The sequence below is a fragment of the Saccostrea cucullata genome, unplaced genomic scaffold, assembly GCF_032062105.1.
Source record: "Saccostrea cucullata isolate Sc308-1 unplaced genomic scaffold, CSIRO_AGI_Scuc_v1 ctg1601, whole genome shotgun sequence".
Lineage (NCBI taxonomy): Eukaryota > Metazoa > Mollusca > Bivalvia > Ostreida > Ostreidae > Saccostrea > Saccostrea cuccullata.
Window position 1 is genome coordinate 56,883 of NW_026938437.1, and position 14,082 is coordinate 70,964.

General features: G+C 30.4%; 1 protein-coding gene across 1 annotated transcript; it reads left to right on the forward strand.

The window, feature by feature from the left end:
- Window positions 1-10,678: 10,678 nt before the first annotated feature.
- LOC134250244 (uncharacterized) lies at window positions 10,679-12,076 on the forward strand. Its single transcript, XM_062732599.1, has 2 exons — window positions 10,679-10,796; window positions 11,775-12,076. Exons 1-2 carry the CDS (start codon window positions 10,679-10,681, stop codon window positions 12,074-12,076), a joined length of 420 nt encoding a protein of 139 aa, XP_062588583.1.
- Window positions 12,077-14,082: the final 2,006 nt, after the last annotated feature.

Here is a 14,082-nt window from a genome sequence, read left to right on the forward strand (position 1 = left end):
GGGACGTTTTCCTTACCTTTCTCAATTCTGTCGGAATTTCGTAAAATTTGAGATAATTTTACATCGAAAAACATCTCAAATATTTATATCTAAAATGCATCTGATATAGGTGTATGATACAAGAAACAGATAGGAAAGCTTGTGCTGCTTGTTGTCTTAAACAAAATTCGCATAAAAATGAGAACAATTGGAGATTTATATTACACGTTTTCAGACTTTTCTGACCCCACTGTGTATAAAAAAAACAACAAACAAACAAACAAAAAAGAACCAATACTATTTTTTAAATTTTATTTGGACTTTTAATTTCAAATGAACTTGATCCCTTTAGTGAATATTTACAAACATTCATCAGTATTTGTGGTTAGTTTTTATTTGGTGATAAAATCTTTAAATATGTGCGTTTTATATACTCCAAAATTTCTAAGAAAAAAAATGTTTCAGAAAAAGATAGTTCCCCAAATTGTAAGAAAAAAGAAGATATAATCATTACTTGGAATTAGAACAGACATTTGACTGATTAAATATCCAATATATATTTCCTCATCAATTATTCTTATATGCATACAGTATTGTCAATTAATAATTTCCATTCCTACGTCGACACGATATATCCTGGTGAGCTTGAGATAAAAGATACCACAGAGTCCGACACTTCTGCTTCATACTTGGATATTATACTTGAAAAAGACACTAATGGTCATCTAACAACCAAGCTATATGATAAACGTGATGACTTTAACTTTTCTATCATGTCAACTTCCTATATTACTTATGCAGCAATATACCTTCATCACCTGCATACGGAGTATATATATCTCAGTTGATTCGAATACGCAAGAGCATGCTCATTTTGCGTATGAACAATTTCTTAAACGAGGTAAATTATTGACAAGCAAGTTGATGAAACAAGAATGTCAACAGTCTCGTTTAAAGTCATCATTTCGTAAATTCTGTGGTCGATACATATGACCAAAATTTGTCAGCAAATAAAATTTATCATTGAATGAAATGCTGACTGCCGTTTTTCATACCAATTGTTAGTCCATTATTTAAACACTGAATTGACGACGGATTTTTCCCGTTGTTTCCTGATTATGACAACGAGCACACGGCGGGTGTGAACGGTCGGCAGGGGACGCTCACTCCTCCGAGGTACGTGTTTGCCCTGCTCTTATTTTGTATATCGTTGAATGGACGTTGACCGATGTTATACACTGTTTTATATTCCATATCCTTCTTCAAATGCAAAAATCTTACTGCTATAAATAATTTAAAAAATTTACCTATTTCATTTCATTGAAATATAAAATTTGATATTAAAGTTGAAACCGTTCATATATTTCAGCAAAACACCTCAATTTTGTAAAGGAAATAATAAGAATCAAATTAGATTTTTTAAATATTGACAGAAACCAAAAAATGTAACCTTCGGTATGTGTTGCAATAGAATTTAATACTGACTTAATTAATAAACAGAAATTCACCGTTTGTATTCAGACAGAGTTTATAAAACCTTATAGTAAAGTGAACACCTTTGTATCTGATTCGCTACTTGTACGGATATGAAGAGTAAGTTCATGCAATAGGTCAGAATTAAAATTCATTCAATTTCAGAGTTGATTTCAGCAGAGTATAAAGAGGTATAATTCATACAATATCTACTGTTGTAATCAATATAAAGTTATTTTCTCAATGGTTCATGTAGCTGAATAGATGAGAAGATAATCAATAGCACCGTTTTGAATATTTAATAACTTTAAATTAATGTCAGTCCCTGTGTTTCATTGAAAAAATAAATTATTCTCAAACAGGTTTGAAATGTGCCAATATTTCTTTTAAATTTTTTCGAAGAGAATTCCGTTTAATTTTTGTTTATGTCTGTTTTCCTTAATTCATTCAACAAAGCTGCACGTGTAATACAAAAATATTGATAGAAATCGGTAAATACCGTCGCTGTGCTGTGGTCTTCAACTTAACATTCAGATATACATGTATCTACGACGTAAACAATGGTAATTCCCATTCCTACGTAGATAGGATATATTCTGGTGAGCTTGAGACACATCTGTTTCATACTTGGATATTTTTCTTAAAAAAAACGTTAATGGTAATCTCTCATGTTATATGATGAGTTTAACTTTTCTATCGTCAACCTCTTTTACATATGCAGCAATATACCTTCAGCACCTGCATAAGGACAGTATATGTCTTAGTTGATTCGACACGCAAAAGCATGCTCTACGTAAGAACAATGCATACAAAAACACGACTAATGGCTTTGGATTTTAGTAAATATCAGCAAATAAACAATTAAATTACCATAAATAATTTACCTGTGTCATTGCAATATATACCGTATAACGGGTATTTTTTCTGCTGTAAATATTAACTTCTTTGAATTTTATGCGTTTAAATTTTACGGATTAATAAAACTTGTACAAATTAGTAAAAATAAGCAGCACGTAAGAAAACAGCACACGTTATACGGTAATTATATTGTAAAGTTAAAACCTTTCATGTATTTCAGCAAAATACCTCAATTTTGTAAAGGAAATAAGAACCAAATTAATTTTTTTAAACATTGACAGAAAACATAAAATTGTGAACTTCGGTCTGTTTCAATAGAATTGAATACTTACTTAATTAATAAACAGAAATTCATCGTTTGTATTCAGACAGAGTTTATAAAACCCAATAGTAAGGTCAACACCTTTGTGTTTGATTTACTAATTGTACGGATATCAAGAGTAACTTAATGCAATGTAGGTCAGAATTAAATTTCATTCAACTTCAGCATTGATTTCAGTACAGTATAAAGGGATATAATTTACACAATATCTACTGTTGTTATCAATATAAATTTATTTTCTCAATGGTTCATGTAACTGAATGGATGAGAAGATAATCAATAGCACCCTTTTGATTACTAGATTCCTTTTAATTAATGTCCATCCCTGTGTTTCTTTAAAAAATCATTCTCAAACAGATTTGAAATTTATCCATGTTTGCATTTAATCTATTCGAAAAGAATTTTGTTTGAGATCTGTTTTAGTCTGTTTTCTTTTATTCATAAAAAAAAACTACACGTGTAATAGGAAAATATTTATACAAATCGATGAATATCGTCGCTGTAAGCATTTAATATACGTGACACTCTTTATTCAATGAATGTGGCACCCATTTTTCTTTACGTAGATCATAAACCTGCTAAATGAAAGTATTTATATTCATATAAAGCAGAATATGTGACAAATCGAATGCGTAAAATGAAGAAAACACTTGCTGTGGCCTTTATCTAAACATTCAGATATATCTACGACGTAAACAATGGTAATTCCCATTCCTACGTAGATAGGATATATTCTGGTGAGCTTGAGACACATCTGTTTCATACTTGGATATTTTTCTTAAAAAAAAAACGTTAATGGTAATCTCTCATGTTATATGATGAGTTTAACTTTTCTATCGTCAACCTCCTTTACATATGCAGCAATATACCTTCAGCACCTGCATAAGGACAGTATATATCTTAGTTGATTCGACACGCAAGGGCATGCTCTACGTAAGAACAATGCATACAAAAAACACGACTGATGGCTTTGGATTTTAGTAAAAGTCAGCAAATAAACAATTATATTACCATAAATAACTTATTTATTTCATTGCAATATATACCGTATAACGGGTATTTTTTCTGCTGTAAATATTAACTTCTTTGAATTTTATGCGTTTAAATTTTACGGATTAATAAAACTTGTACAAATTAGTAAAAATAAGCAGCACGTAAGAAAACAGCACACGTTATACGGTAATTATATTGTAAAGTTAAAACCTTTCATGTATTTCAGCAAAATACCTCAATTTTGTAAAGGAAATAAGAACCAAATTAATTTTTTTAAACATTGACAGAAAACATAAAATTGTGAACTTCGGTCTGTTTCAATAGAATTGAATACTTACTTAATTAATAAACAGAAATTCATCGTTTGTATTCAGACAGAGTTTATAAAACCCAATAGTAAGGTCAACACCTTTGTGTTTGATTTACTAATTGTACGGATATCAAGAGTAACTTAATGCATTGTAGGTCAGAATTAAATTTCATTCAACTTCAGTGTTGATTTCAGCACAGTATAAAGGAGGTAATTTACACAATATCTACTGTTGTTATCAATATAAATTTATTTTGTCAATGGTTCATGTAACTGAATGGATGAGAAGATAATCCATAGTACCGTTTTGATTACTAGATAACTTTTAATTAATGTTAATCCCTGTGTTTCTTGAAAAAAAAATCATTCTTAAACAGATTTGAAATGTGTCAATGTTTGCATTTAATCTTATCGAAGAGAATTTTGTTTGAGTTCTGTTTTAGTCTGTTTTTCTTTATTCATTAAACAAAGCTACACGTTTAATAGGAAAATATTTATACAAATCGATGAATATCGTCGCTGTAAGCATTTAATATACGTGACACTCTTTATTTAATGAATGTGGCACCCATTTTTCTTTACGTAGATCATAAACCTGCTAAATGAAAGTATTTATATTCATATAAAGCAGAATATGTGACAAATCGAATGCGTAAAATGAAGAAAACACTTGCTGTGGCCTTTATCTAAACATTCAGATATATCTACGACGTAAACAATGGTAATTTCCATTCCTACATAGATAGGATATATTTTGCCGAGTTAGAGACACATCTGTTTCATACGTGGATATTTTACTTAAAAAACGTTAATGGTAATCTAACAAGCTATATGATAAACGTCAACTTCCCTTACTTATGTAGCAATATACCTTCATCATCTGCATACGCTGTGTATATATTTATCTCATTAAATTCGATACGCAAGAGCATGCTCTACGAAAAAATTCTATGGTTGATACAATGATATTGTCAACAAATACAATTATCATTGAGACATTGCTGACTGACGATTTCATACTAATTTTTAGTCCATTATTTTAACACTGAATTGACGACGGATTGTTCCTTTATTTCACGACAAGGAGCACACAGCGGGTGTGACCGGTCAGCAGGGGATGCTCACTCCGCCATGGCACTTGATCACACCTCTGATGTTTCGGAGGGCCGTGTTTGCTATGCTCCTATTCTGTATTGTTTTATGGACTTTGATATTGAATACTATTCGTTATTTCCATATCTTTCTTTTCTCTCTCTCTCATTTTGACGAATTAAACATGGTTTGTCTTATAAAATTCGTTTAAATCAGTTTCATTATCAAAACTTATACAATGTCATTAATAAGATACTAGTATTCTTATATGTACATGCTTCAGACTAGCCTCCTTCATCAATAGATATTTAGAGAAAAATCAGTTTGTATATGTTTGTATTACTAATTTTCCTAATGATTTACGCTATGATTAAAACAAAATTACGTTGTGAAATTTCATTCAACTCATTACGTTAGCTGTATCGATTCAGTTTGTTAAAAATAAGATTGCTTCCAGCCTTTTACATTATGGTTTTCTTTGTGTCACAAACAGCCTCTCTAAGACAAGAGAGATAACTCTACATTTAATTTGGTTCAAATTTTTAATTTTGCATCAACTAAATTACTATGACGCTGTCTACTAAATGTCGTCTAATCTTCGTGAACCTATTTATGTTGGTGAAAACAAAGGTTTACTTTAAAAAAGATAACTATTTATACACACGACAACACAGTGTAAAAGGTTCAGCTGGTTTTAAAATCCAGTAAATTAATAAACATCTTTATCTTTTTAACTGGTCCTACCAAAATCAAAGTAAAAAACCCCAGCAATATGTACAATATTTACATTCATACTATCGTAAGCTCGTACCATATATGTATTCAGCAATACATACCATATATGTATTCAGCAATACATACCATATATGTATTCAGCAATACATACCATATATGTATTCAGCAATACATACCATATATGTATTCAGCAATACATACCATATATGTATTCAGCAATACATACCATATATGTATTCAGCAATACATACCATATATGTATTCAAGCTCGTGCATTTTAACAGCTAGTTTGTGCCAATATTCACCAATATAAGTTCAATAATTCCTTTATTATATATTTAAAACATTTCCTCATATTTTTTTTAGTATCAGTATTCAAATTAACGCCTGTGCTGGACGTGTTCAATATCGCATCATTCTGAAGACCCCCGAACATTATGATTTGTTTTTTTTTTTTTTTTTTTTTTTTTTTTTTTTAGATTTTAATGGGTTTAATATGTACTAAAGTTATAATAAGTATTTAATTTTTGTGCAAATAATAAAAAAAGTTACCCAGATGCCACTTTCTTTTTTTTTTAATTTAACTCAAAAATATTGATGAACACACATTACTACTGTTTACCTCAGTGGAGAAAATACAATCTAACAAAATGTGTATCAAATTATATCCTCTTTTAAAATGTTTACAATTCATGATTTGATAACATATTTTCTAATAGGTGTTTCAATGCAGCTTGAAATCAATTTAGATCCATGTGACGAAAACACCCACAGAATTACAACTCTTTAGCATGCAGTGTAGAAACGATTTTTTTTTCTACAAGTTAAATATAGCGAGGATTTCATTTACACAAGATTTTCAAAATTAATAGTTAGTATATATTTTAAACCCACAAAGCTATTGCTCCAGATGTTCATCCCTTATCACGCAGATACTGATTGATTAAGTCTGGCAAGCTTTTTAAAAAGATGTTACTTGTGTCTAATGTCATGTCACAAAAGGTAAAAGGCTTTTATGAGACAAGAAGAATAACTCTTCATGATTTATCTCGTCAGGTTTTACTTCAAGAGTTTTTCATAACTCTATTTTTCAGATAATTTGCTGTTTTGATTTCAGTAAAAATATCAGTTATTCAAATCAGACATCTATAATATATTTCAGTCATAAGAATTCATACGCACTGTTTATGAACTGAAAAATACATATATGCCTATACAATAAAAAAAAGTCAAAACTTAAATAAAACCTTTACCTTTCCTCTCTATATGACACATTATCATGTTTACACAAAAATGGCTCTGCTATTATTTCTACTTTCAAAAAGAGTTGCTGAAATTGTTTCCTGGATTTAACTATTTATTTATGATTAAAGAAATACCCAATGCATTCAATTCAAACTAATATCAAGAGGCCTTCCGATTGTAGCAACATTCCTGTTGAGTTGAATTGTTACAGGTAAAACATACTAAAAATTTACTTATTAAAATTAGTGCATCATATCTTCAAATGGTGATTTTATTTTCATTTTCGTCATACGACAATAAATTTTTTAACCTGCCAATTTCTTTTTCTCGGGAACAGGTGTAGTTTTTGGAAAGTTTAAACATTTTTAACTGAATGATAGTAGTAAATGTTAAATTCCTGATATTAAAGAGATCGGATGAAACATTTTTTATTTATAAAATATAAAGTATATTTTTCATATAACTACTCGTATTTCAGATTTATAGCTTAATATTTTTTCATATAAGGAATGCATAAGCAAAAAGGCATTTCTTTTAAATTGATACGTCAGATATACGCATATAAAGCCCTTCTCTTATGTTAGAAGTTCAAACATAAAATATTTCTTTTATAAAATGATAATTATATATAAGCTGATACACACTTTATCTGTAAAAATGCATTCATGGATAGACACTTTGAACCTTTCTTAAACAAAAAAGATACAATTGTTTTTAACAATGCGTATTCTTGATATTGTAAAAAAAAAATGAAGTTTGGAATACATTTTGTATCAGGTAAAAAAATACTATGCTTGTAAAGTGAGGACACTATTCTAAATTCATTACCTCTCTTTTCAGTTTGTGCAGATTTCATTAAGCATGGTGTACAAAGTTTATTACTGTGCTTCTGTTGCAACTTTTTGGAACCATTTTATAACATGGTGGAATAATTTACATATCTTCAATATAGAAAAGCTTTCTTGTAAAAATGTTATTTTAGGTTTATATGAGAGTAAATGTGATGGTTTGAATTACTGCATTCTGCTTGCAAAGTCATATATACATTCTGTGGCTGTATCTAATTTGGATGTCGTTAAAAAAGTACCAGAGTTACACAACTTTTTAAATCTGATGAAAAAGAAATTACTCACTAAAAAAGCAGTGTATTGCTCAAAAAATAATTTAGATAATTTTAACGAAGTTTGGCAACCAATATTAGATGTATTATAATCATTATCTTAGAATTTATTGTATTTTTACATATTATGCTATTATGTCTTAAAACAAATATAATTTCCCCGGTAATATATTTGATATACGTAATATATTTTTCTTTGTAAAAACAATGAGCATTTAATATGTATTAGTTTATGTAGATAGTAAGCTCCAAAACAATTTTTAAATGTTCTATGAATCAGAAACATTGTCTGGTAAGATGTAGATAGATGTTATTTCCATAGTTATATTTGTTGCATGCCTTTTTGTGTTTAATGACATTGTATACGAAGAAAGAGCCAATAAAAAAAAAAAAAAAAAAAAAATGGTGTACAAAGTTCTAAATATAAACACATTCCTATTGCAAAGGTATGTACAGCAAAATGAAAATTGCATTGTTTAGATTTTTTCACGTTACATTTTACAAATGCCAAACATTTCATATTTTAACGAGACCGAGTCTAATTACTGTATTTCTGCCTTAGGGATTTTGAATCTTTTTTAATGTAATAGTTATTGTTTTAAGAGTAATAAAATCAAATGCTTACCGTCCCGATTTCTTTAAGGGTCATCTCAAATGTTTATTTTTACAATTGAACCCTATGGGAAAATATTGGAAAAGCGCCAAATAATTCATTTTTCCATATTCTTTGTATTTCTGCCCTAAAGATTTCTTTTTCATTCAAATAGACAGAGGGTGTAGTTAAAAGTTACTAAATTGTGAAATTTAGAAAGAAAAGAGACCATCTAACTTGGTATAGGAATTAATTACAAATTTTATTTTTTTCAATAGAGCCCTGTTGCAACCACTATTGCAATAACGACCACTATTGAAATAATTATATCATTAGTGGTTGAGAGTGCATTTCAATAACAATCATAGTTAGTAACCACTATTGAAAAACGACCACTATTGAAATAAGTATATCAATAGTGACTGAGAGTGCATTATAATAGCAAGCATAGTTAGTAACCTTGGTTACAACAGAGCCCTATTCCTCTAAAATTGCCACATTACGGCATAAATATATATCAATGCAGATGAATCATTGGCGCTAAATTTTTACAGAAAAATAGTAACTTTTGGACTGCTGGTATGTTGTTTCTTTGGATGACCTGTCATAATTTTTTAGTATAATATCCATGGACGTCTTTAGTATACAAACGCCATTCTCCAATGTCATGCATTGCTTACAATATCGGAAAATGTTGACATTGTTAAAGCCATTTCAGCATATTTTTTTCTTCTAATTAATATCGTAAAAATCACCCATTTAGATCAGTAAGGGTTTTTAAATAATGTTTATTTTGTAAAAAAAAAATAATTAAAAAAAAATTGGCTAAGGTGTGCTGTTGCACTTATGACTGCATGAAATAAATAAGCTGCGCCAAGTCGTGCGCACTCGGTTAGACTTGGTCTCGTTAAATATGTACACAGGCAATTTATCAACAGATAACACAAAAATACACTGAGAGGTTGCATACAAAACTCTTTTGTGTGCAGTGTTTAGAGCATCCTTAATGCTAGACCTCTACCATTTAGTTTCCATTCAGTGAAACACATTCAAGATCCATATAACAATACAAAGTAGGAGCAGAGCAAATATAGAATGATTTCACTGACCTTGCGGTTATCTAATTTCTATACTAGTAGATTTGTTAATCAAGGAAGTTGTTCAGATTATACAGAAAATCATGTGTCCTGACCTCTGTTTCGTGTCCTTGACATTTTTTGAGGATTATTATTCATGGCAGGTAAAATCATAAAGAGAATCAACCATACATGAAAACGAAATGAAGCTTTTCTTATTTTTTGTCCCTACCGGTGAAACAAGAGGGATTAAATGTTTCCTCTGTATCCGGCCTCATGCCCGTCCTTCTGTATGTCTGTCCGTCTTGTTTTCCCTCTGTCCCCTGTCTGTCTGTCCCACTTTGTTTTCTGCATTTTTTCTACATGTAAACAGTGGCAGATTTTAAGCTGATTTTTCGTATGTATATAAGTGTATTTTGATCAGTTGCAGATCAAGTTTGCATTTTGTTACGCTTCTCACATTTGTTCTAAATGCTTGCAGACATCTAGCTTATATCTGGTATATCGTTTGACCTTGATATGCTATAGATCAAGTTTGATTTTTGTTCCGCTTCAATCTTTTTTTGATAAAACTGTGGAATTTTCAATTCAAGATGGAATCAGATTACACTTGCTAGAAGGGGACTAGTAGCTAATGCAACACTCTCACAAGACTTTAAATTTTAGATTTGTTTTAATCCTTAAATATTCCGAACCGAAATTAATTCTTAACAATTATGTTCCTGAAATTAATTTTTAACAATTAGGATCTTATTGTTTTAAAAAGTGGATAAGCAGGGGACCAATGAACCTTTTAACATACATGTAGACGATCCGGCCTGCAGTAACCTGTTACAATTTGTTAATTCTCCCGCCGAATATACTCACGATATTTTTTCCGATCATGAGCGAGAGCATCATCTTCTATATGACGTCACATGACGTAGAGCCGGGTGAAGAGCTTCTGGTTTTGTATGGTGACGGATATGGGAGGTTTTTAGGCGTAAACCGCATACATCAGGGTAATTAAACAATACATTTTATAGTTAATTGTTTACGTCCGGGTATTTAAAGAATATACTTATCAAATAACTTGACTAGATAAAATATTGTCATTAAAACATTTTAATTGCATGCTGTTGTTTCTTGGGAGGTTTTCAGGCGTAAACCCAATACATCTTGGTATATAATTAAGCAATTTATTCATATCATCTTCTCATTCTTATCACATACATACAATAACAAAAAAAATTGTCAAATTTCTCGAATATACATTTGATTAAAAAAAGTACTCTTTCATAATGTTATGTGGATTATATTCAGACACCTTTGATAAAAAGTGAGATAGTTTTTTTTGCGTTCTACAAATCTGATTTTAAACTTTAAGATAAAGAACTTCATATTAAATCTGGAAAATGTTTTTTTTTTGCAGTGTATCAAAATTGTTAATTTCTTATTTCATACCAATTATTAGTCCATATATATTTACACTTAATTGATGACGGATTCTTCCGTTATTTCACAATCATGACAATGAGCACACGGCGGGTGTGACCGGTCAGCTGGGGATGCTCACTCCCCCGTGGTACCTGATCCAACCTCTGATGTTTCGGAGGTCCGTGTTTGCTCTGCTCTTGTTTTGTATAGTTTCTTGACTTTGAGATTGAATACTGTTAGTTTTCTCCATATCCTTCTTCATCCAAAAAAAAAAAACAAAACATTATTTTGGAATCGAACACCATCTTATTTTCCTTTGCTCTCCAATTGAAATACAGTTTGGCCTAGGTTTGCTTATGACCGTTAGCAAATATTCTATTGTTACATATACCACGACGCAATAAAGGATATTTTCCCTTTGAAGGTCTATTGAACTTGGATACAGCAGATAAAATTTTATAATTTTTAGAGCGTACTGGATCTAAAGTAACAAATCATATTGTATCGGTGGTGTTTCAAACGTGAAAATGATTAAAAAAAAACTTTCTTGTCCTTTTCTGCAGAAGTTGATCTCAACGGTTCATTTGAATTTCGTGCCAATGTTTTGACATTTGACGACAATGAAAGACACAATTTTGATAATTGGACACCTGTAACGTATCAGAACTGGAATCCTAACGAAGAGGGTGAGGCGGCAGTTGACCTAATCTTTGGCCTCCTTTTGACTTATCATAACGACGGTAGGTGGCGCTGGGTGACTGAGAGGAACTACACGTACTATACAGGAGAACACGGACTTAAACTTCCCTTTATTTGTGAGGATTCTCCATTTCTTTGGGAGCCAGAGGAGTGTTCTGTTACATAATGTTTTTATTTTCTTTAAATTAAAATAAACATTTCCAGCCTTTATTTTTTCTTATAACTTCATAAAACATGGTGTAAAAAATTCTACAAAATTAAAAGGAGTCTTCTGAAGTCCATGTAGTATATTCTTCTCTTTGGAAGCGATCTAGATAAATACTCATTAGTTGAAGTAAGCTATGAATTGCATTTTCATGGAGACAGAATGTACGTTATAATATGATGTCTCGTTATCTTTGCAAGGAAACTTACAACTCAAATCTCTTCTCACTATACGTATATTTTTTTTTAGCAAAAAACTGACAAAGTGCTTTTTAATAATTTTTATGCAATTGTAATCCAAGAATCAGGTTTAGATATACCTGTTCTGACGGTCGATCTGTCTTTCTGTTTGTTTTTGATTTTTTCTCTGATTTATCTTTAAGTGGGTAAATAAATTAACCCTGACTATAACATTTGAATGGTTTGAGCTATGGATTTCATATTTCACAGGTGAAAAAAAAAATATGAAATGATCTTTTCTTGGGTTAAAATATTTTATTTGAAATTTTGACCTTCATTTTGGAATTTGCCACTTTTGGAAAATTTTCCTTAATATGAATCTTTGTCATATGAGCTATGGCTAACATATTTCACTGGAGTATTCCATGTGTAAAAACGTTTCGTTTGGAAGTATTTTTGATATTTTGACGTTGATCTTTAAGTTTGATTCACTTTTGAAGAAATTTTCAAAAATTTAATCTTAACCATAACTAATGAATGGCTAAATCGAAAGATATCATATTACTCACACGCATTTATTTCACAAGACCTTCTTTTGTGTACCAGATCAATGTGTAATGACCTTGAACTTGGATTTCAACCAACTTATCAATAACTTTAACCTTGGCCGTAGCTCACGAATGGTTAGTGCTAGGGGATTACCGTATATACACGCCTATAAGTCGGTCCGCTTATAACTCGGTTATATTTTTAAAGGGTGTTTAAGGTATTTGCCAATGACCCGCTTATAAGTCGGTACAACCTTTTGTTAGAACCATATGACAATTTCAAATAAATGATGATATTTTAACCTGATTACAATTAATTTTTTTGAAATGTGGATCACTTTTTTACCTTTAAATTACTGATCAAAATAGATAATACCCTCTCAAGATTAAAAAAAAAAATAAAATCATTTAGTTCATGTACTACATGTATATAAATACATGTTATTAATGTTTAATCTTAGAATATAAACATGATATGATAAATCCACACTATGTTCACCGATAACGATTGAAATTAATAGAAATTATAGAATTTTACGTTTCATCGGCTAGAAAAATACCAGTCTTTTATGACTCGCCTATAAGTCGGACATAGGCTTTTGGACAAAAATTAAACTCCCAAAAACCCGAATTATAGGCGAGTATAAACGGTACAACTTTACCGGTTTATTTCTCGTCGTTTCAAAAACACATCTTGAATTTTTATAATTAGCTCACAAAAAAACTTTTCCTATTTATTTAAATATAATTTCCAAGTTGTAGTCGATAATATTTTTTCATATATGTACCCTATTCTACACATTGAAAAATACATATGACTTTACTTAACACACATAATGAAGTTTGTGTCATTATTTAGGCATTGAGTCATTTTTTGAAAGATGTAGTCCATATTTGCAAATGTACCGTATAACGGGTATTTTCTGCGGTTGGAAATTTTTGCGATTTAACCGCTGAAAGGTAGCAAATTAATTTCTGCGTTTTCAATTCCTGCGGTTGCACTTTTCCGCAAAAAAATGTTTACTGGGTACAGTATAGGATCATCAAACTCAGATTAATTAGAACAATGCCGTTATTACGTTTTGTAAATTCAATCAGACACATGAATGAAACGAGCATGAGAACAGGTATTGCGCTAGGTATTGCGCTATTAAAGTACTAACTTTTAGTAACTCTTTGTAAAATTATGCCTGGTCCCGAAATTAATTATTGTAGTAACACAACTTGTCAACTTAAACAA

Bases quoted from the DNA above. Each gene is read 5' to 3' on its own strand.
- LOC134250244 (XM_062732599.1), top strand. From the start codon at position 10,679: ATGAGCGAGAGCATCATCTTCTATATGACGTCACATGACGTAGAGCCG. The intron at 10,797-11,774 runs GTAATTAAACAA...CCTTTTCTGCAG, and splicing joins CGTAAACCGCATACATCAGG to AAGTTGATCTCAACGGTTCA.